This window comes from Camponotus floridanus, unplaced genomic scaffold (genome assembly GCF_003227725.1).
Source record: "Camponotus floridanus strain SB8 unplaced genomic scaffold, Cflo_v7.5 scaffold22, whole genome shotgun sequence".
In the NCBI taxonomy this organism is placed as follows: Eukaryota; Metazoa; Arthropoda; class Insecta; order Hymenoptera; family Formicidae; genus Camponotus; species Camponotus floridanus.
This window is the reverse complement of record NW_020229348.1, coordinates 2225961-2246647: the sequence shown is the minus strand read 5'-3', so window position 1 is coordinate 2246647 and position 20687 is coordinate 2225961. Positions and strand designations below refer to the sequence as shown.

General features: G+C 29.4%; 4 protein-coding genes and 1 long non-coding RNA gene across 6 annotated transcripts; 2 read left to right on the top strand and 3 right to left on the bottom strand.

The window, feature by feature from the left end:
- Positions 1-83: 83 nt before the first annotated feature.
- Positions 84-1358, bottom strand: LOC105250909 (ejaculatory bulb-specific protein 3). Its single transcript, XM_011257277.3, has 2 exons — positions 1109-1358; positions 84-573 (listed from the first exon to the last, which is right to left on the bottom strand). Exons 1-2 carry the CDS (start codon positions 1299-1301, stop codon positions 374-376), a joined length of 393 nt encoding a protein of 130 aa, XP_011255579.1. The 5' UTR covers positions 1302-1358; the 3' UTR covers positions 84-373.
- A 682-nt stretch (positions 1359-2040) lies between these two features.
- On the top strand, positions 2041-7810 carry LOC105250959 (E3 ubiquitin-protein ligase DCST1). Its single transcript, XM_025408606.1, has 9 exons — positions 2041-2072; positions 2554-2929; positions 3410-3625; positions 3755-4056; positions 4521-4708; positions 4829-5000; positions 5487-5841; positions 6241-6569; positions 6824-7810. The coding sequence occupies exons 1-9, from the start codon at positions 2041-2043 to the stop codon at positions 7140-7142; spliced, it is 2289 nt and encodes a 762-aa protein (XP_025264391.1). The 3' UTR covers positions 7143-7810.
- On the bottom strand, positions 7717-10063 carry LOC105250910 (ejaculatory bulb-specific protein 3-like). Its single transcript, XM_011257278.2, has 3 exons — positions 9924-10063; positions 8820-9023; positions 7717-8077 (listed from the first exon to the last, which is right to left on the bottom strand). Exons 2-3 carry the CDS (start codon positions 9019-9021, stop codon positions 7887-7889), a joined length of 393 nt encoding a protein of 130 aa, XP_011255580.1. The 5' UTR covers positions 9022-9023; positions 9924-10063; the 3' UTR covers positions 7717-7886.
- Positions 10064-13715: 3652 nt separating this feature from the next.
- On the bottom strand, positions 13716-18667 carry LOC105250908 (transcriptional adapter 2B). 2 transcript variants are annotated; one of them, XM_011257275.3, is made up of 10 exons: positions 18327-18665; positions 18142-18239; positions 17383-17442; positions 17169-17310; positions 16836-17053; positions 16529-16758; positions 16179-16410; positions 15196-15245; positions 14531-14870; positions 13716-14450 (listed from the first exon to the last, which is right to left on the bottom strand). In XM_011257275.3, the coding sequence occupies exons 1-10, from the start codon at positions 18331-18333 to the stop codon at positions 14346-14348; spliced, it is 1482 nt and encodes a 493-aa protein (XP_011255577.1). In that variant the 5' UTR covers positions 18334-18665; the 3' UTR covers positions 13716-14345. The 2 variants fall into 2 exon arrangements, with proteins under 2 accessions (XP_011255577.1, XP_011255578.1); XM_011257276.3 differs by lacking the exon at positions 13716-14450 and having other exon boundaries at positions 14547-14870; positions 15196-15285; positions 18327-18667.
- LOC109609966 lies at positions 18217-20513 on the top strand. Its single transcript, XR_002192538.2, has 4 exons — positions 18217-18309; positions 19210-19451; positions 19540-19602; positions 20103-20513. It is a non-coding gene; the product is annotated as an uncharacterized LOC109609966 (long non-coding RNA).
- The last annotated feature ends 174 nt before the right edge of the window (positions 20514-20687 follow it).

Here is a 20687-nt window from a genome sequence, read left to right as displayed (position 1 = left end):
ATAAAAGAGTAAAAACGTATTTATCCATCTATATATAATAAACTTGTATGCGTTGCAAAAATGTTACCTATATAAAAACTGGATCATTTTAATGACTTTATTTTTGCACGGAAACTTCCATGTTGAAGGAGGATAATACGCGAAAGATCTTGTTATGTAAAGTGAAACAGCTGTGTGACAAGGATTACGATAAGCAATCAACTCCAAAGGATAGCCGTAGTCGACATAAAATTAAAGATCATGATTCTTTCTAGACAGCTTGCATATCCAAAAGAATTCCGAAGGTGTGTTTAACATACGAAGGAAGATCTTCAGGATGCTAGAACGTCTTTTGAATACATATGCTGGCTGGATTACAAAGCAAAGAACAATTTCAATCCAATCTGCCCCCTTCTTGAGATTTGTTCTCCAAGTAACGTCGTCGATATGCCCCGGTAGGATCATACTTGTCCTCCAAAAGTCTCCAATCGTCCGGCTTATTGTCGATCAGATGATGAGAGATTTTGTCGGCTGCGTTTTTTTGCATCTCGCTGCATCCGGCGCAGTCGTGCTCTAACGCATCCGGTAGATTTTCTAAGGAAATACATATTATGTAAATGCAATTAATACATTTTATTTCTTTTTAATTCTCTTTTTCTCTCTCTTTATTTTTTAATATTTTCAATAATTTCTTTTTTATTTTAATAATGTATTAAGAAATAGTTTTCTTAATACATTAATTAAGTTCCTCTATATTAAATAGATTTCTCTAATTTAATATAATCGTAATTATTAAATTCACGAGAGAGATGCAAAGAATAAAAAATAATTATTTACATTGTTTTTCTAATGCATACAAAATATATATTTATAAACTTTTTATTATCAACTATAATAAAATCTAGAATATAATCTAAAAAATATTAAGATAATCTTATCCATATTTCTAATAATATGAAATGAAAAAAAATTAATATGAAAATTAATATGAATTTCTATTTCCAGATTGCAAAGGTATCGATTATATTACGTTCTTCGCAATTTAAACGATTATAGAATCAGATTTTTACAGAAGATTGTCTTCTGTAAAAGAAGATTAAAAGAAAAATGCTCTTCGCGTGAAACTTACTCTTGAGTTCCGCCGCATCTGGGGTGCAGGGAGTTCGATCGAGCAGACAACCCACGTATCCATTCAACAGCCTCTCGCTGTTTATCACCGCGTCCACATCTATATTGTCGTATTTCGTAGTATACTGCACCTCCTCTGCGAGAACAACGGAAAACGAAAGGGTGGTGATAAGAGCGACAACTAGATGCTTCATCGTAGCGAACGAGATTGATGCGTTGCTCTCGATTCACTGCTCATGGAGTCTCATTAGTTCCAAAGTCTTATAAGGAAGACTTGGACACGGTTCGTTAGTCGCACGAAATCATCTTCATGTATCCTTGCCATAATTTATCAAGAAAAATATGCACAACGTAGTCATTTCCTGTGTCGAGTAATAGACCTTTGTACTCTAAGTGTAGACATCTTCAGACAAAATTTTTTTTTATTATAGATTATTAATATAAAGTAAAATTGTTTTAATAAATGTTTTAATATTATTGTTCAAATTATTACATAATAAATTATTGTTATTGTATGTAGGTGTGTAATATTAAAAATTTGATATATCATATTTTATAGACTTTATATATGTTATCAAAATGCAGATAATTAGTTTAATTTTTGCATCGCAAATTTGTTAGATCAATTATCGTTAAATTTGATATAAAAAGACTTAACACATATTTTATAAGAAAATATTTTTACTAGAATTAAAATAAATTATTGCAAATATCAAGAGACGTTTGACGATAAAATGTATAATAATTGTATTCAATAATATTATATATGTTGATATAATGTAATAAACGTAAAAGATTAATCCTGTTGAATTGTATTCGTGTCAAGTAACAAGAAAAATATGTACATAACTGCATAGCAAGCAAGGAATTGATGCCTACGTGGAAAGAATTCTTGTACTTCACCTTTTTTTCAAGTATTCAAGGCGATGCATTATGTCACCTCGACTTTTAGACAAGCAATTTGTGTAAAGAATATGATTGTTTCAGCCTCTCATTATCTATTTCCGTAAAAAGATTTCTTTAATTTGTAAATTTAAATTCTTCGCCAATGCATTTCGTCCTTGTCATAAACTATTAGTATTGCTACATCGTGTTTTGTCATACGAATCATATCTAAATGTAGAAATCTTATATAATCGTTATTATGATCTCAATCTCGACAATAATAAATCATTATATATTTTTTCAATTACACTATCAATCGCTCGTGAATAAAATTTATTAATTTTCGTTTAACTTATAAATATTTTAAACTTTTCCTTTCCACTATATTTTGATAAAAATTGACTTAGTGGGAATTATCGAATTAAAACGATTAATTGTATTATTTAATTATAATTGAAGAATATACATTTCTAATATATGTATCTTAACCAATATTATGGGTTTAGAAAATTCGCAATTAAAATCGACTTTACATTACATTCGACATTTGTCTCATTTCAGATATCAACTTGAAAGTTTCGCATTTCATAATCCGCCACAAAGTAGCTTATCAGCGAGGATTTTCAATTTCGCAAAAAGAGAGAAAATGTCTGGCTTGGACCGGATTAATCGCTGCGGCCGTCTGATCGAGGGAACACGAAGGGGTTTTCTGAAATATTATCTGAAAAAATGCCCGACCCTGTTTCACATTTGCTACGATCCGATCGGCACTCATCGAAAAGCAAGGGCCTTCATCGGGTTTCTCTTCGGATTTCTTGCAGCTGTCGTGTTATATGAGGCCATAATCGTCGATCTACAATTTGACCCGTATATCAGCATCTCTCTGGGAGCCATCCTCGTCGTAATGTTATCGATAGGATGTGCATCATCGATACAGGTAATCTCTTTTTCTTACTTCATTCGATTTTACATCCCTTGTGGAGATATTTTTTGATATCATTTTACTTTGATTTTATCGAGACACAGATAATAATAATGATTCTTTCTTATTATACGAATATTTTCTTTCAAAAATTTACTTATGTTACTATCAATCATACATTGTGTATTTTTATCATTGGGTAGTGAATTTTACATAAAGTTTATTGATTTCATGTAGTCTTCATTAATATTGATATGATAAATAATAAGCAGTTTATATATGATTTTCTTAAATAATGTTTAATCTTTCGATTTATTTCTGCCGAGCAAATTAATTTGAAAAAAATCTGTCAATTGCATTCGCATGTATAAAATACGTCATACAAGACGTTAATATTTTTAATTAAACATATGAAAATACACATAAAATGTTTAATAATAAATTTTGACGTTGGTGTAAAAGAATGATCGACATCAAAATTGTTGTGTTGAATAGGTGAGGTGTATTTGTTTTTTGACAATCCCAACTTTCCTCGGTCGATCCGGACGTAATGTTTTGAGAGCCCTCGTCTTAGGATATATAATTGCTGGACCGATATTCAATTTAATGTACAACGGTAAAGAAGTGATGAGAACTTTTGCTTGTACGACGCAGTTAACGTATAATCTCACCCAAACGCGCTTTGATCTCATGTTTAAGCCTTTCCAACAGGTAAATATAAACACTCATTAAAATAATATAATATAATAAACGCAATTTTTTTATTTAAAAAAAAATACGATTGCTTATATGCAAATAACAATTCTGCGCAAAAATAATTACGCGTCCAACGATACTTAGGCTGTGCTCGCCATGCAAGCGGATGCGAGCGAATTGAAAGATACTTTATCTTCAGTGAGAGATTTGATGAGTCCGATAGTCGAGGAAATCGAAGGCGAAGAGGAGATGAAGAGGTTGAAAGAGGAGAACGATTATTTGGACGAGCTTCAGGACGATACGAAGCGAAGCGACGAGATCGAGGAGAAACATGAGAAAGAGATTGCGAAGGCAAAGTCTGAAGCGGATGTTTACGAGGCGAAGTACAAGAAGAAGATCGAGACGCGTTGCGAAGAGCAGCTTAGCCGCGGTGCCGAGCGATGCAGGCAAGGCATTCTTTCTCTTCTCTCTCATGCACAGGATTAATTTAAATAACACGAGACAATCTTTATTCGAAAAGGCTTCGAGTGTATTTAAAGTTAAATGTTAAAGAATTTTTTGACAATCTTATATTTAATAAATAATATTAATGATATCAATTACAGAATTATTAGCGATCTGATGATTCATGAAAATCGATTAAAGGAAAAATACATTCGTAGAATAAATTCTTTTAATCGATTGCGCAATTTTCAAGATAATAAAAAATAATATTGAATTACAAGGCGTGTGCCTATTCAATTCTTCATAATAATTTTCCGCAGCGGAAATATTAAATTTATCCTTATTAAGTTCCTTAAATTGTAAACATTGCTTTATTGATTCGAATTAAACATTTTTTTTCCGATTTTATATTTCTACCTTTTATTAATTTCAACAATTGAAATTAATGATTTTGCGGTTTTTTTAGAGATATGTTCAGTGACGCTTATGACAAGTGTTATGATACAGTGACGGTCTTTGCGGCCTGGCTGCTATGCTGGCCAATGAAACTCACGTTCGTGTGCAACTTGGTGCAAGCACTCGGTGGCTCCAACATCTGTAATCCCGAGGGAAAAGTAGATTCCGGCATCGGCGAGGGTTACGTTGCTTTAAAAAGTGAATAAATGTCATTTGGTCGTGCATTGATTTGCGTGATAAGAATTTAAAAATTACATAATGCATTGTGGCATTTTTTTCTGTGATATTTTCGTGAAATATTATTGTCTTTTTGCGAAGGAGCCAAAGATACATTCAGCAAAAGCCTCAAGGTGGCAAAATTGCAATATAGAATAAAGAAAATGCCGGTGATCCTTGATCTTCATGACGCCACAGATGCTTCCCAGGCAATAATGCACGAATTCAATTCGCGCAGGAAAATTTTGAAGTCAGTGATGATGATTATCAAGAGGTACGGCAAATTATGGCAAGATGAATTTAAATTCGAATCTGTAATTGCAATTCTTTTTCAAGTAAATGTAGAAAATAACCTTGCCTGGTTTAACGAAGGTTGCTCGTTTTGATAATTCTTTACAAAAACTTACACAATACGGATTATCTTGACTTTGACATTCATATTCTTGAATAATATTTATATAAAATTATCAACACTCTTTTGTTGAAGTTTGAGAGTTTAAGACGTTAAAATTCACTGATTTTTAAATTATATTGATAATGTATATCTTAATAAATATAAGAGAAAGCGGTGCAATTCTAGCATGTTACCAACGAATAGATTTTTTACAATATATGTTAAGATGATCTGTGTTGTGTAAAATTTTCGTAAATATTTATCTCTTTTTTAAATGAAATTATACAATTGTTTATTTAGATACAAAATTGTGTTCTGCAATATTCTTTTATATAGGAACAAAATATATTTCACGTAATCATCCAGATGCCTGTCCTTCGTTTTCTTGAGAATCATCGTGAATGCTCAAACTTATCACGATAAATATCTCAACGACATTGAACATGACAACGTATATGTGACTTCGTACTTTCGGAAAATCGATGCAAGACGGAAGGCTCGCGACAGCTTGACTTTGCTTCCCTTGAAGAAGATTGAAAGATCGAAGTTCGTGGATCCGTATAGCCTGCGACCGAGTAAAATCGAGCGGGTGCATTTAACTGGTCAAACAGTAAAGTTGATACTCGAGATGATCAGTGTGACAACGTTTATATTACTCGATAGACTCTTTTTCGAGGTGCTCGATTTGATCAGGAGACATGCTCATATGGAATATACTCAGGTTTTCGGTTTACAGTGTACTATTTAATTATTCTTGTCGTTTTCAACAGATTTTTCAAATTCGATCTAGATATTTTTTTCGAAGAATGTTTATCACAAATCCTACAAGTGTATTGTTTATCTTTTACCTGCAAATCTTATGTGAAAGAATTTTAATTAAAATATTTCAATATGTAGTATAAAAAATTTATATGGGTTTTCTCTTTCGATAATTCAATACGACTATATTGACTATAAGATAAGATTAGGAGTCTTTAAACATATACAATAACATATGCAAAATGACATAAGATTAACATACTAGATTCTCTCTTCCTATGCGTTCCTATCCTCTCTTCTAATGCGTTACATAATATAATTTATTCTTCTTAATTTAAACTTCAATTTTAATTGCTTCTAGGCGGGTCATCATGACATGGTTTTGGAGGTTCGCGGAATCGGAGTGATAGCCTCTTTGATACGTAGTATCATTCGTGGATTCAACGTAAAGAGACGAGTAAAAACTGTGGTGTCCAATAGCGCGTGTTTACCGAAACCTAGCAAAGTGCCAGATCGCATGATCCTCAAGATCTATTCGATTTATTTCGGTGTTTGGCTGTTGCTGTTTACTGCCGCTTACACTCAGCGACTGCGACGCGTGATCTGCTCGTTCTTTTATAGAAAGCGAGAGAAGAGACGCGTGCTGTACCTTTACAATGAAAGCCTGAGGCGCAGACTTGGACACGCCAGGTAAAAATATAACATCAAGTGTCGCTCAAGTTGAGATTCAGAGTAAACTCAACTGGAATAGCTGCGAGTTTTTCTTTGATTATTTCGAGCAACGAAATCGGTATAAAATTTCGGAATAAAATTCGATACCGATCGAATAGTCCAAAATCTTTTACAAAGAAAAAGTATTTAAGAATACATTTTTTAATACATATATATATATATATATATATATATATATATATATATATCAAATCTGTCTTCGATGATGCCAGATTTATGCGAGCCAAAATCAGAGCTCTGGTTAGGACTCGTCGGCTAGAATACGATATGGATTTATGGATAGCTGTGAGGCAGCGTTGGCCAATGCTTTGCGGTTGGTTGGCATTATTCGCTCGGGCACGTCTTAAGTGTCTCGTCTGCGGTGAAGCAGAACCGAGGAAAGGTCCGCAATTCCGCAGATGTACAACACCGGGGTGCTTTTTCGTTCATTGCTCCGAGTGCTGGAAAGATGTCGGCGAACTGTGCTATGCTTGTGCTGACATCGATGAAACGACAGATGATGAGACAGACGTTCCGATAATGCAATATTAATAGATTGTTGTTGTTCACAAATGCCTTTGATATGGTACTCGAATACTTTCTTTGTAAATAAATTGTGCCTTTCAAAAGTATTTCTATTATTATATTAAGTTATTGTTGAATTTCGAGATTAAATAGATACTCTTACTACTTTATATACATGGAAAAGATTTTAAAGTAAAAATAAAATGTGTTATCGAGCGAAAGATTCTGAGGCAAAAATTTCTTTCGACAAATGTTGATTTATGCAATTTTTTAATAGATGCACAACTACTTTTAAACTTTTTAACAATATATATCAGTAAAATAATCATATAATGTGCTTGATCAAGGATACAATGATTTAGCAGTAATAAAAAGTTAATTTGCAACTGTTTTTCTGATCTTGCAATGGAATTAGCATTTGTCGGAAAGTTTTTTGTCTCAGGTGGAAATCTTCCGCTGGATGACAATTGTTTGTTTTTATATTAAAGTCTCTTCCACATGTGTAAAGATACGCAATCAAAATCCAAATGTGAAGAACACAAAGAGGATTCTGTGTACGATTAGTATAGTAACACATAGAATATATCATGTATGACGCATCTATATTATGACTAATATTTTATTTGCATGTGGCAAATACGTATGTTACATATCAATTGGGTCGAGTTGCGGCTAGAAGGACGATAAAGCAATTAGCATTACATTAGCGTTGCACATATATTATAGATATATATTTTTCCCATTTCTTTTCTCGTTGATTTCTGATTAAAGTTAATTTTCTTTCTTCAAGGCATCTTCTTCATACTGTTTCGCGTATTTCTCTTCTGGATCGTACTTAGACTTCAGATCGTTCCACATATCTTTTTTGTTTATTATTAAGAAGTCTAACGCCTTTTTTGCAATTTCTTTCTGTCGATCCGAGCACTTGGCACAGTGAGTTGCCATTGCTTCGGATAAAACTTCTGCAATTAAATAATTATGGAGTTAACAATATTAAAATTATAATTGGTATTAACGTCGATTTGATAACGTCGAAATTAATTTTCATCGCATTGTATGTTGATCGAGTAATCTCTAAAGATATATTAGTTTAAATTATTAAAAATATATTTTTTAATGAATTGAATTTTTATACTTGAATTTTAAGACTTGTATTATTTATCAATCGATTAAAGTCATGTTGAGGAAACATGTATTCCACAACATAGATTTCCACATACCTCGCAAATAGAATTTATTAACATATCATTTACTCACATGCCTTACGTTACAAAGCTCTCTATTTCTCTAAGAAACAGGTCTTTTATTGCACAAGGTCTTTTATTGCAAAATAGCAAAGTAAATAGATTTTAACTCATTGTTAGATGTCAATATCAAATTTATTATATATATATATATATATATATATATATATATATATTTTAGATAAAATAAATTTTTAAAATATTATTAAAATTTAACACATTTCGAGATATATTCTCATTTTCTCTACATTATCTAATGAAAAAATAGATAACAAAAAATTTTTTATTTTTATGTGTAATTAATTTGAAAATTTGGACCATATATTGAAAATATTGAAAGATGTGTATATTGAAAATAAATTAATATAATTTAATAATTTAATTTAATAGATATTCTTATCTAGGTGCACTATTTATAATTGCAATTCTTTGTCATGTTTAATATACGCATAGTACTTACTCTTTAATTCAAGAGCTTCAGAGGGACATTTGACATTGGGCCTTTCCAACAAGCAATCTACGTATCGCTTCAATAATCGGTCATTGCTTAAGATTTGGTCTACATCTATATTGTCAAATTTGGTGGTATAATGTTCTTCTGGCCGTCCATACACACAAACGACAGTGCTAATAGCAAATAGACACACCAGTGCAAGTTTCATGGCTGCAAAAAAATTTAATTAGACACGTGTCTAATAAAATGTTTATTCGACAAAAGTTTGAAGAACTATTGTTGTATCACAGTTGTGATCACCGGAATATTTGAAAAAATTTATACACATACACGCACATATCTTAGATCGGAAGAAATATATAAAACAATATCTTGTAAAATATTAATAACTAATAGACAAATAGACAAACATATATCACATATCAGCTACATATATTTTAGCTTATCATAATGTTTGTTTCTGAGTAAATTAAAAGAGAAATTAATTAAAATTAGAGAAAAAAGTAATTTTTAAAAAAGTTAAAATTAGCACTTATTATACATTCTTCTTCGAAACATTTGATGAATGTCAATGAAATGTATTGACTTTTCAATAAAAAAAACCGAATTTTATTTCGAGTTTGATCGGCGCGTCTTCGAAAATCATACGTAGCAATTATATTAATTCATAAAACGTAATGCATAACATGATGTACAATAAATCGAAAGAAATCGCTCGAAGGCGTATCAGATAATCGCATATTTATATTGAACGTAATTATGCGGAAAAAATCAACTCAAAAATGTAATTTTTCAAATACGAGATCATTTTAAAGAAGTAGAGCTAAACTTTCTTCTATACAATAATATTGAACTAAAAATAAAATAATCTTTTTTCCTTTGATTCATGTATGTGACATCTTATTTTGTGCTAACAGAAAATTTTTATTACAAAAAATAGTAAAATATATGTGATAGATGTATTATATATATTCAAATGTATATATTTTACTATTTTTTGCAATAAAAATTCGAAAATTTAAAAATTGACAATTGATTCGTTCGTGAGTGATTACGTTCAATTTTTAAGAGAACATCACGTCGCAATTGTTATATAATAAACCTGCTCACCTAAGGCGTATTATTCGCAATCAGATGTAATTGTGTACGGATATATTCCCGTCACTCGACTTTATATACGTCGCACAGCCGCGAGTGGAAGGGTAGAAATGGTACCGATTTATTCCACAAAATCTCGTCATTGATTCGCGCCTTCACCTTCGTACCTGTTATTGAAAAATTATGCGCCTTCGGATTTAATGATACGTTGCGGTCTTTATTTTTTCTCTCGCTAAAGGTGGAGAGTTCAACGGCAAAGAATGATTCATAAAATCCCATCGTTGTCAGGTACGCTTCTCGGGTGGAAAAAGTTACATTTAATTGATATGCATCTTTGTTATTTTCAATTTCCAATATAATTTGAAATGACTCAAATGTCAGAAAGGTCGGAAATTTTTTTTTTGGAATTTAAAATTTTATTATTCACCCGTCATAATCTCTAGTCGCATTCGCACAAGATGCCATAAAAAAATAGTTAAAACTATTCATTTTGAATTTCTCTATGCACTTTTCTTTATGAAAAATTCCACTAAAGAATTGATAAAATTCCATTAAAGCATTGATAAATACGTTAATTCGAGGAAATATAGGATGACATAACAAAAAATAATATTGAAAACATCTATTATAAAAAGATAATTATAAAAAAAAGCTGCAAAAACGTAACATGTTTTTTAACGTTATATCATGATTGAATCAACATTAATCATGTTTAGAATCAACATTAATCATGTTTAATTTAAGTTTAGAAATTAAAAAAAATTGCTAAATTAGTATATAATTATATAGTATATAATTATATAGTATATAGTATATAATTATATACTAATTTAATTATATAACTATATAATTATCGTGCAATTTGCATGACATTTTGTTTTGTAATTTCATTCCGATTAATATTAATCGCACTTGTTTCAAAGAAATTAATGGAAAATATGAAGATAATGTGCTATATAAAAATTACATATATTTTTTAAACGAAAATATCGCACAGTTTATTTCGCACATTCGATGAATATTTGTGTCGGAGTACATTATAATCTGTAATGTTGTAATTGTTTTGTTGCTCTATATTGAGAAAATAATGCATATAGTATATAACACGTATGTTAAATATTATATAGATAAATTATTATGACTGGAGCTGTGACTTTATATCCGTGTCATTTTTTATCCGGCTACAATTATTTCTGTAAGAATTATTTTGGAATTTCGATGTATTGACGCACGCTGTAGGGCTATAATATATCTATGTTTTTATTTTTATGCATATATCTCAAAAACGAAATTCTGAATCATTGATCTCGATTATATATGTATACTTGTGAGAGGAAGCAATCATTAATACAACTATACATTGCCATAGTCGGATAAACGGAAGGAGGTATTTGTTTATTATCTATAAAATATATACGAACGCCGTTTGCATCGCTCTTATCATACGTGTGAATGCTTCTCTCGATGAAAGATCTGGATATAGACTTTATCTATTTATTTAAACCTGAGTAATAGGTCTTTTTACGCGTATCGTTATGTACAGATATATAGGCTCATTTTTATATATACGGCATTAAATCCTATACACTTTGTTATATTTAGATTAATATACATGTAATATTCGAAACAAGGAAGTATAAATGTAGAATTGAAGGGCGATTGTTGTAAAAGTGAGATAAGAGGAAGAAATAAAATGCAAATATGATGTGATAATATAAAATAATAAGAAATGGAAAAATTTATATATCTTCAAGATAAATAATAAACGAAGAGAGAGATTCTAAAAGTTCCAGATACTGCATGACTTGTAGTATCAGCATCTGCCGCTAGGAAAGATAGTATTCATCTATGATGCATCAATATACATCCATTAACTTGCCATGGATATGATATACGTTTTTTTATTACGTACATTTTCACATGTGTCATACGTGTCGTCCGCGATTTTGAAATAACGAGATAGATTTTCGAGTTCATCAAATGTGAAGTGTTCATCAAATTTTACTTAAATGTTTATTTAAGCATTTCTTAAGAATTTCCATAGTTTTCTTGTTAATTTCAAAGCAAAATTTAATGCACATCTTTGCTCCTGAAAATGTGCTATTTCAAAATTGCAAACGTGTGATATACACTTGCAAAGAATCATGTAAGAAACGCGTATTCATATCTTGCTCAGCCAATACACTAATCCATCATAAATGTATATTGCCTAATATAATAACAGACACAACTACAAATGATTTAAGCAGTGTAGTATCAATAACTTTTGACATTTTGTATATACACATTCGACAAGAAATTCTCTAAATATGCAAACTATATTTATTTGTTCTGTGTATATATATATATATATATATATATATATATATATATATATATATTTATTCCGTATAATAATATCGATCAATAAATTATTAAATATAATAGATATAAATTATATATATTTTGTATTATCCATAATTAATAACTACAAAAAAAATGTACATGCTAATAAAATGTGACAAAAATATATTATTTATAAAAGTTTTAAGTTTAATTAATGGATTTTATTAATAAGACTATAATTAATCGATATTTTTATACGAAGCAGACGAATATGATCGAAATCTTCTTGGATCTCATATTTTACACAATTTCAATATCAAAAACAATTTAATCCATAGAAGTCATTGACATATTTTGTTTGAGCATGCAAAATGCCCACTCTCTGATTCTTAAATTTTAATCGTTTCCTATTCAAAGCTTATGATTTCGACACAATTTCATATTAGGATTCTTTCTCTCTCTCTCTTGAAATTTTCCAAATATTTTAAATCTATTAAAAATAATTTTTAATGTGATTTATGTAAGAATATCCACTTGCAATTTAAAAGAAATGTTTTAATGAATGGCTTTTTATGGAAACAGTTTTCGTGCATATTGCAAAATTTAATACACACATACATATATAATTATATAATATATAATTATATATCATTAAGTGATAATCATTCTCGAAGGAACATTTTCATACATTTTGGTTTTTACCAAAAGTTGGCAGAAAATAATTATGCTTTCAAAGTTCTCTTTTAAATATGTTTTTTTTTTCTCTTTCTGTTGTGAGTTTAGTCGTAAATTTTATCGATAATGATAATGATGACATTTCATATGTTGTGAGATTGTATTACTTTTTGTGCTTTACAATATATTATCACTAAGAAAGTATCACTCTTTTGCCATATATACAAATGCCACACAAAGCGACAGATAAATTATTTAATATCATACATTTCATATTATCGATGTTGCATATGTCACAATATTTGTACCATTCTTTGTCAATAAGGAATTTTTTTTAATTAAAATAAAAGAATTTTTTAATTATCCCATTTTTTGTAGTACAAATAAAAGAATTTCTCAAATATTGCTATGTGTGTGGATTTAATTAGTAAAGATAATGTGTAAGAATATTTTGTAAGAAATTTAAAGATGTATGTAAATCAACAATTTGTATAATTAAAATATATTATTATACAATATATAATATTATATATTATAATATATGTTTTCAAATTATATACAAAGTATAATTATATATTGTATATAATCTATTAAATACATAATAATATACATCACATATGCTTCTAAGTTATATGTGAGGCATAATTATATAATTTAATAACATAATTACATAATTATATAATTTAAATTTAAATTGTATATTTCTAATTATTTATTAATTTTCAATTGTATTATATGAAAATTATATATAAATTATTCGATGATTAAAAAATTCTTTTATTTGCAATTTAAAAAAATTGTTACTATATTTGACATTTAAAACAAATAAAAAAGAGAGTATTCGTGAGCATTATCTGCGTATGAAAATGATACAATGGAAGAATTAATTGAGCAATATGTTCAATGGCTCTACATAGGCAGTGTTAAGAGATTCTCTTAAATAGCATTCAACAAAAACATTCATAAAATTCTGAAAATAATAAGTAAAATATAATACTCTAAGAATCAATTTTCGGTCACAATATTTGTTAATGTTTATTGTAATTAACTAAATTGTCTATTATTCTTTGCATTATTTTTAGTATTATATGGTCTGAAAAAAGATAACAGAGAAATTAAGTATGGTGAGAATTTATCACCGGATAAAATAAAATCGGCTCTGAATGCATTGCCAAAATTTATCATAGACGTTAAATATATCGTAGATTACGCCTGATTATCTATCTATCGATCCTATGTTAATAAATCGCGCATTGCATAGAAATATCTAAATTGCTGCATGAAACAAGTATCAACAGCATATATATTCTCTTTTTTCTTTATCCATTTGCCCTATATATTATCAGACTCAAATTCTAGTTATATCTAGGACTTAGCTTGCAAGATTAAAAATGACTTAGAATGGTATAATATCGCTAATCTTTATTTATTTAATCAATTAGCTGCAATTAAACCGTTAGTTACCAAATAATGGAGAATTTTGTTCTGTCGTTCTGATTGAGTTAAAACGTTCGATCTCCTATTACCTTCCAAATATGCCTGTAACATTAAAGAATTGATATTACAAATAATACATTATGATTATAATAATCAAAAACTTATACAATTTGTATACTTACATCTATTACCATTGTTTTTTGCGTCAAATATGCAGTCGGTTCTAGGTCAAGTTGAATACACAAGGATTTTTCTTTCTGTGTTAAAAGATGAGATGCAGCTTCCAATTCTATATTTCGTTCTTGAGTGCAAGCAGTATCGGTGCTGGAAGTTTTTCTTTCTTGCGTAGAACTGGGGCTGCAAGTCGATTGACTGGAAGTAGGATTGCTATCCGATTCCACCCATTGATTGGTTGGAATCGTCGTCCGATTGTGACAAGTTTGATTGATTGTGGAGTTGTTGGGCAAGTCTTGCTTTGTAGTGTATTTTCGGTCGATGAAAGAGTAACTTTTTTCTTCTTCTCTATAAGAGCAAAAAAGATATATATATGGATAAAATTTAAGAATTTTATGTAATCTAATGTATAATAATATAATAATTTAATGTATTGTAAGATATTGCAACAATATTATTGTTTTTAATGTATATAATAAAATAAAATGTAAACAGAACAATGGAGTAAAGAAAAATATTCAATAAATATAAGCACAAAAAAAATACGAAAATAATACATATATGATGATATAAAAATATAATATTTCTAAATTCTGTACAAAATATTACACATAATTCTAATCACCTAATTCTACATAATTCTAAACATCTAATTCTACAAATATAAACTTACCTTCTTTTTGAGGTGCTGCGGTGTATTGGTGTGAACGGCCCACTGCTGCCCTAAGTGAAATGTAAACTGATACAATCTGTTCACAAATGCCTGGCAACACGCATCACAAACAATAGAATTAGTTGAAAAGAAGCAAAAGCTAGTATACACAATATAGTCAAGGCTCTGAATTATTTCTTTTTTCCATTTGTATTGTACATATGAATATAAAAACAAGGACTAAATATAGAAAGAATTGCAATTATTTTAAATAATTTTTTGTATAGATTTTTTTGTATATTATTTTGTGTATTTTTTCATATCACAACTTAGAATGCGATAATTTATGTATATATACAATATAAATTTATTCTAGTATTATGCTTGTTGCATCATTTTTAATATAAATTCTAATTTGAAATTATTCAATTATAATTTTACACCAAAATATGATATTAAGTATTGATTCATATTATTCGATAACAAAATATTCATCTATAAATATTGGTCTTCATGTATATATAAAATATTTATTAATGGAAAAGATAATAAAAATGAAATTTATATAATTTTTGTTTTATTACATAAATACAAATATTATATCTGTAACATAACATTTATATAGAAAATGCAAATAGAAGAATTAAATATTAACATAAAAATTCATACAATAATACAATTATATTTAAGTATCCATAATAATGTACATAAAAATCTATAAATAATATAACAGTTAATAATAAGCACAAAAATATGACTGTTTTATGTGAAAATTATACTTCACAGTAATGTCATACATTAGTATGTATTCAATTTTAGCATGCATTTATTAAAAAGGGAATAAGATATCGTGTAATCTTTTTTATGATATTTTAGAGATATTTTACTAGCTTTTACGAAAATGTGTACATATACATGTACATGTGTATGTATTACAAGAGATAAAATTATCTCATTCTGTGTCATAAAACGAAAAATTTATGCGAGTAGAAATTCATACTTACAGATTTCTTTTCTGTCCAATAATCCGTTGTGTCATTTTGTTTTTGAGTTTGCGCGAGAACTTGTTCCAGATGAGCGCATTCCTCGTGCCTCGTAATACCGTTCTCACGATATCGATAAAGTTCCGAAAGTCGTAAGCGCAATTCTCTTTCCCTTTCGAGATTTGTTAGGAACTGTTCGTGCTCTTGTGCTGTGTAAAACTGTGCGAATACACGCATTCTGTCCCTAAATTCTCTGCATCGAATAAACGAATTACTTAATACGTTTGGAGCGAGCAAAAAAGAAATTAAATATTTTTTTCAAGTGTTTTGAAATAAATGTAAAGAAAAAAGTACATTTATATAAACCGTACTTTTCTTCTTTTGTATGTTTCTTTTTTATTCCTTTGTCTTTTCTGGTTGATGCAAAGAAAGCTGATACAAGTTGATAATCTCTTACGACACGTTTCCGCCTTGCTCGCTCTCTCAAATTATTGGTATACATATCAACTTGCGCTAATTTAAGTGCAATGTCAAGATCATCATCCTCGGCAGGATTCAGGAATAACGAAGAAACGAGAGATTCGGCCTCATGATTATAATCCTAGAGGAAGCGATCATAATGATTATCAAGTTATATTTTCGAATAAAAATTAATCAAATCTTACGACTGATTATTACTCTCTCAAAATCATCTCGTTGGGGCATGTAACCCAATTGTGTCGCTTCTTCTGGAGTGATGTCCAATGGTGGTAATTTGGATGTAAGATCAGGCGATAATGGGCCATGATCGGACTTGGTTTGATCCGTAAGATTTGGTACATAGCTTTCTGTAGGTGGCCATGTATGCTTTCCGATATTACCATTGAGATATCTAGCGATGTATTCATCCTTTGCTTCTGTAACAACAAAATGCTAAATGTTAAATGCTAAAAAATGATTATATTTACAAATGTAATTGATTCTGTATCAAACTCTTTGTGTAATACTCAAAATATAAGTTAATTAAATTACCCTCTGGCGTGCGCGTTTCGATATGTTTACTGATATCTTCCCAATTTCCAAATCCAAATTGTTCAATAGCATCCAGAAGTCTAAGTTCTTCCCTAGCTGTCCAGTTACCACGTCCATTAAATATACTAATCGTACCAGAGTCCTACATTAATATACATACAAATTAATGCTAGTACCTTTACACTATAATATAAATTTTCTTCATAGTGCTTACCATAAATTGATAGGCATGATTATTTTTATGTTGACCAATTTCAGCACCAGCAGAAAAACACTATAAACAATTATATAGTTTATATGTATATATATATATTTTTTTTTTTCTTATATATTTTATTATTACTAACAATTTTTAAATTTTAAAATAGCTCTTAACAAATGAATATATAATAAATATACAATAAATATATATGATAAATATATAAGATACAATTTAGTAATTTACAGATAGTAAATAATTTAAAAAATAATTGCCGATTATAACTGTCACAGAAAAGCATTTATATACCTCAATAAAATTACCTTAAAATTACAATAATCAAAATTTCATTGGTATCATGATTCAAAATAACCGCCACACGCATCTCATTGATTAGCAATTTCATTCACAGATTCGTGATAGAAGGCATAAGAACGGAAACGGAAAATCAAAAATATCATTTACGAGAAACAAGGGGTCTATTCCTTTTAGCTGCACTGCTGCACTAGTGCAATAAGTTAGAAAGAGACAAATGCACTTTCTTTCACTCTAACTAATTGCACTAGTGCAGCAGTGTAGCTAAAAAGAACAGGCCCATGGAAAGGCTATGAAAATGGAATAAACGAATGAAAAAAAAAGAGAACAAAAAGATACGAGAGTAAAGACGACGAGCGAAGGTAAAGAACGATAGAGAGAGAGAAAGAGGATGTCACAGTGCTTACTACATAGTGATCACTACGTGATCCAAAATGGGGGTTCGAATGTTCGACCCACCTGCAAGCAAAGGTCGAATTCGGGACATTCGATGCACTTGACACGTAGGCCCGTAATGTCCTCCTGACAATAGGTGCAGTTGTACTTCGCGTATAAATCTGAAATGTAAAAGGATCAAAATATAAGCGATGATAATCGAGAAATGTGATGTATCGTTAACGCCAACGTGTAAGTGAATTACGCACCCGCCATTTTTGTTTCGCGGAAATTCTTCTAGAACGATCTGGATGACGTCACCGCATGCCAACGCGTGTCCTAAATTTATGTATCACGACGTGCCATGTCGCGGCATCAGGAGCATCCTGCTTCGTGTCAACAAATATCAACGTGGTGAAATCGCGAAATTACGTCCCCCACGAGACACCCCCTTCAACCCTGTAGGCGGAATAATTGGACGCGAACAGCGTCGACCAAAACGTTATCTTGTTTACGACTGTTGTGTCGCGCGGCGAATGAGCATGCGCGTCGAGCGGCCATTCTTGAAACCGCGGTCTCCCTTCCCCTTCCCCTTGCAATCGCAGGTTTGTTCTTTTTAGCTGAACTTGTGCTGCACTGGGACTGCACTAGATCTAGCGAGTTCACAACAAATTCTGCCAGTGGACGAGCACAATGGAGAATAAAAAGAATGGTTTAGTGCAGTTACATGGCACATCAAAATATGAGAAATATAAATGTTCTCTAAATAACGGAATTATCCGATAATGAGAGACTTTGTAATGAAATTTATTTTATTACAAATTTATAGAAAAATTAACTTTAAGTTTAGTAATTATAATTAAAAAGTTATTTCGAATTTAATTTTAAAAATTTTTCTATTAATCTAATAATCTCTATCTATCTAATAATTGTTTTTATCTATATTCTTTATATGAATGTTATTTACATGTCTATTATGTCGCTAAAAAGAACTTATATTTACCTTTGTTGTACGACAAATTTTTTGAATCTTTAGAAACTTTCTACAACGAATCAAATATATTTAAAAAACCTGTACGATAAATGTAATAAGTATTTTTAACACATTTTTCAACAGACTTCGTCAGATGTATTGATTGGCTGTCCTTGCAGGAAACTTAAAATCCTAGAAATTTCTCTAGTCGATATCCAATCGGTACCTCGGCAATTTTTTTCAAGTTGACGTCAGTAATATGAACAAATATGTGAAGATATTCGCGCTCTATTCGCAACTTCGATTTGAATTGCGATAAACGATTAGGACGCATCCTGTTTTGGAATATTATGGCAAGGATTTATATCAATAACAGATTAAAAAATGCTGCAACATTCTTTAACATTACACTTTCTATTACGTATGTATACGACTTTTCAATGCTTGTAAATAACATTCAGTTTCTTAGCAACCAATAAAACAATAAGACAGTTTATTTTATTTTCCAGCAACGAGATCGTGATTGTGATATCAAGAGTTTCAACATGTTACTCTTGAGAAATATGCAAAAGGTAACGTAATAATATAATAAATAATTTGAAAATTAAATTATTTTTGATGCGACATGGCAATGAATATTAATTGATATCAGTGCAAAAGTGACTGTATCAAAAGTTATAAATATTTCAAAAACTTAAACTATTATATTAAGAAAAATGTATATAACTCTTAAAGCTTATGTATTACAAAAAATTATATTTATATAAGTTAATGCAAAATATGTGTTGCATATATTCATTAAATACGTGAATTTATAAATTTTAGTGTTTTGAAGTAATCAAAATAGAAATTAAAATACATTTATTTAAATTATATTTAGAAACAGAAAATTCTCTTTTTATAATTTTTAGAAAAACTTTTTATAAAAATTTTTTGTAAAAATATTTATAAAATATTTATAAAACAAAAAATTTATATAATAGATAAAATACAACACATCTTTTACATCAATTCAAATAAGCACAAAAAACATTAAATTTTTAAAAATTAAGGATTTATATCTAATTTCCAGATATGTTTTTACAATATATTATTACAAAGATCATTTGGCACAAATCAATCACTCTTTTTCTATAAGGAGATTAACAAAGAATTTCAAAAATTTAAATTAAAGCAAGCAAAGATGCAGGTATATGTAATTTGAAGCAATTTTAGAAATTTGATTTATAAAAATTGCATCTAGAAAAATTCCATATTGATACACATCATTTATTTCGACAGTGCGACGACGGAATTCCTGTCTATTTAAAGAGCGGCATACGCGATAAAATATTATTTAACATTACCTTAGCTTTGCTTTTATGTAACACGGTTGGATCGATCTATTCAATCAGAGAGCTTTTCAGAAAATTTTAATCTTACATATGTACATATATACATTGTAATAATCTCCTTTTTTTAATGCACAAGTCGCATAAAATAAATATCAAAATTTTAATAGAAGTGTTCTAGGGATTAATTTGTAAATTATAGTATTGAACAATTTCAATTTATATAAAATATTAATACATGTTGTAATTAAGCACACACAGAGCTATTTATGCATATGTGTATATTTATGTTGTACGCCACTTTAAATATTGAAAAAGATTTAATA

Excerpts from the sequence above, each read along its gene's own strand:
- LOC105250909 (XM_011257277.3), bottom strand. The coding sequence starts at position 1,301 with ATGAAGCATCTAGTTGTCGCTCTTATCACCACCCTTTCGTTTTCCGTT. Across the intron at positions 574-1,108 it reads AGATGCGGCGGAACTCAAGA|AAAATCTACCGGATGCGTTA; the intron begins GTAAGTTTCACG and ends GTATTTCCTTAG.
- LOC105250959 (XM_025408606.1), top strand. The coding sequence starts at position 2,041 with ATGTCACCTCGACTTTTAGACAAGCAATTTGT. Across the intron at positions 2,930-3,409 it reads GATGTGCATCATCGATACAG|GTGAGGTGTATTTGTTTTTT; the intron begins GTAATCTCTTTT and ends TGTGTTGAATAG. Across the intron at positions 4,709-4,828 it reads GGGTTACGTTGCTTTAAAAA|GAGCCAAAGATACATTCAGC; the intron begins GTGAATAAATGT and ends CTTTTTGCGAAG.
- LOC105250910 (XM_011257278.2), bottom strand. The coding sequence starts at position 9,021 with ATGAAACTTGCACTGGTGTGTCTATTTGCTATTAGCACTGTCGTTTGT. Across the intron at positions 8,078-8,819 it reads TGAAGCTCTTGAATTAAAGA|AAGTTTTATCCGAAGCAATG; the intron begins GTAAGTACTATG and ends ATTTAATTGCAG.
- LOC105250908 (XM_011257275.3), bottom strand. Across the intron at positions 17,311-17,382 it reads ATCATGCCTATCAATTTATG|GACTCTGGTACGATTAGTAT; the intron begins GTAAGCACTATG and ends ATATTAATGTAG. Across the intron at positions 15,246-16,178 it reads ATTGGACAGAAAAGAAATCT|GGCAGCAGTGGGCCGTTCAC; the intron begins GTAAGTATGAAT and ends CATTTCACTTAG.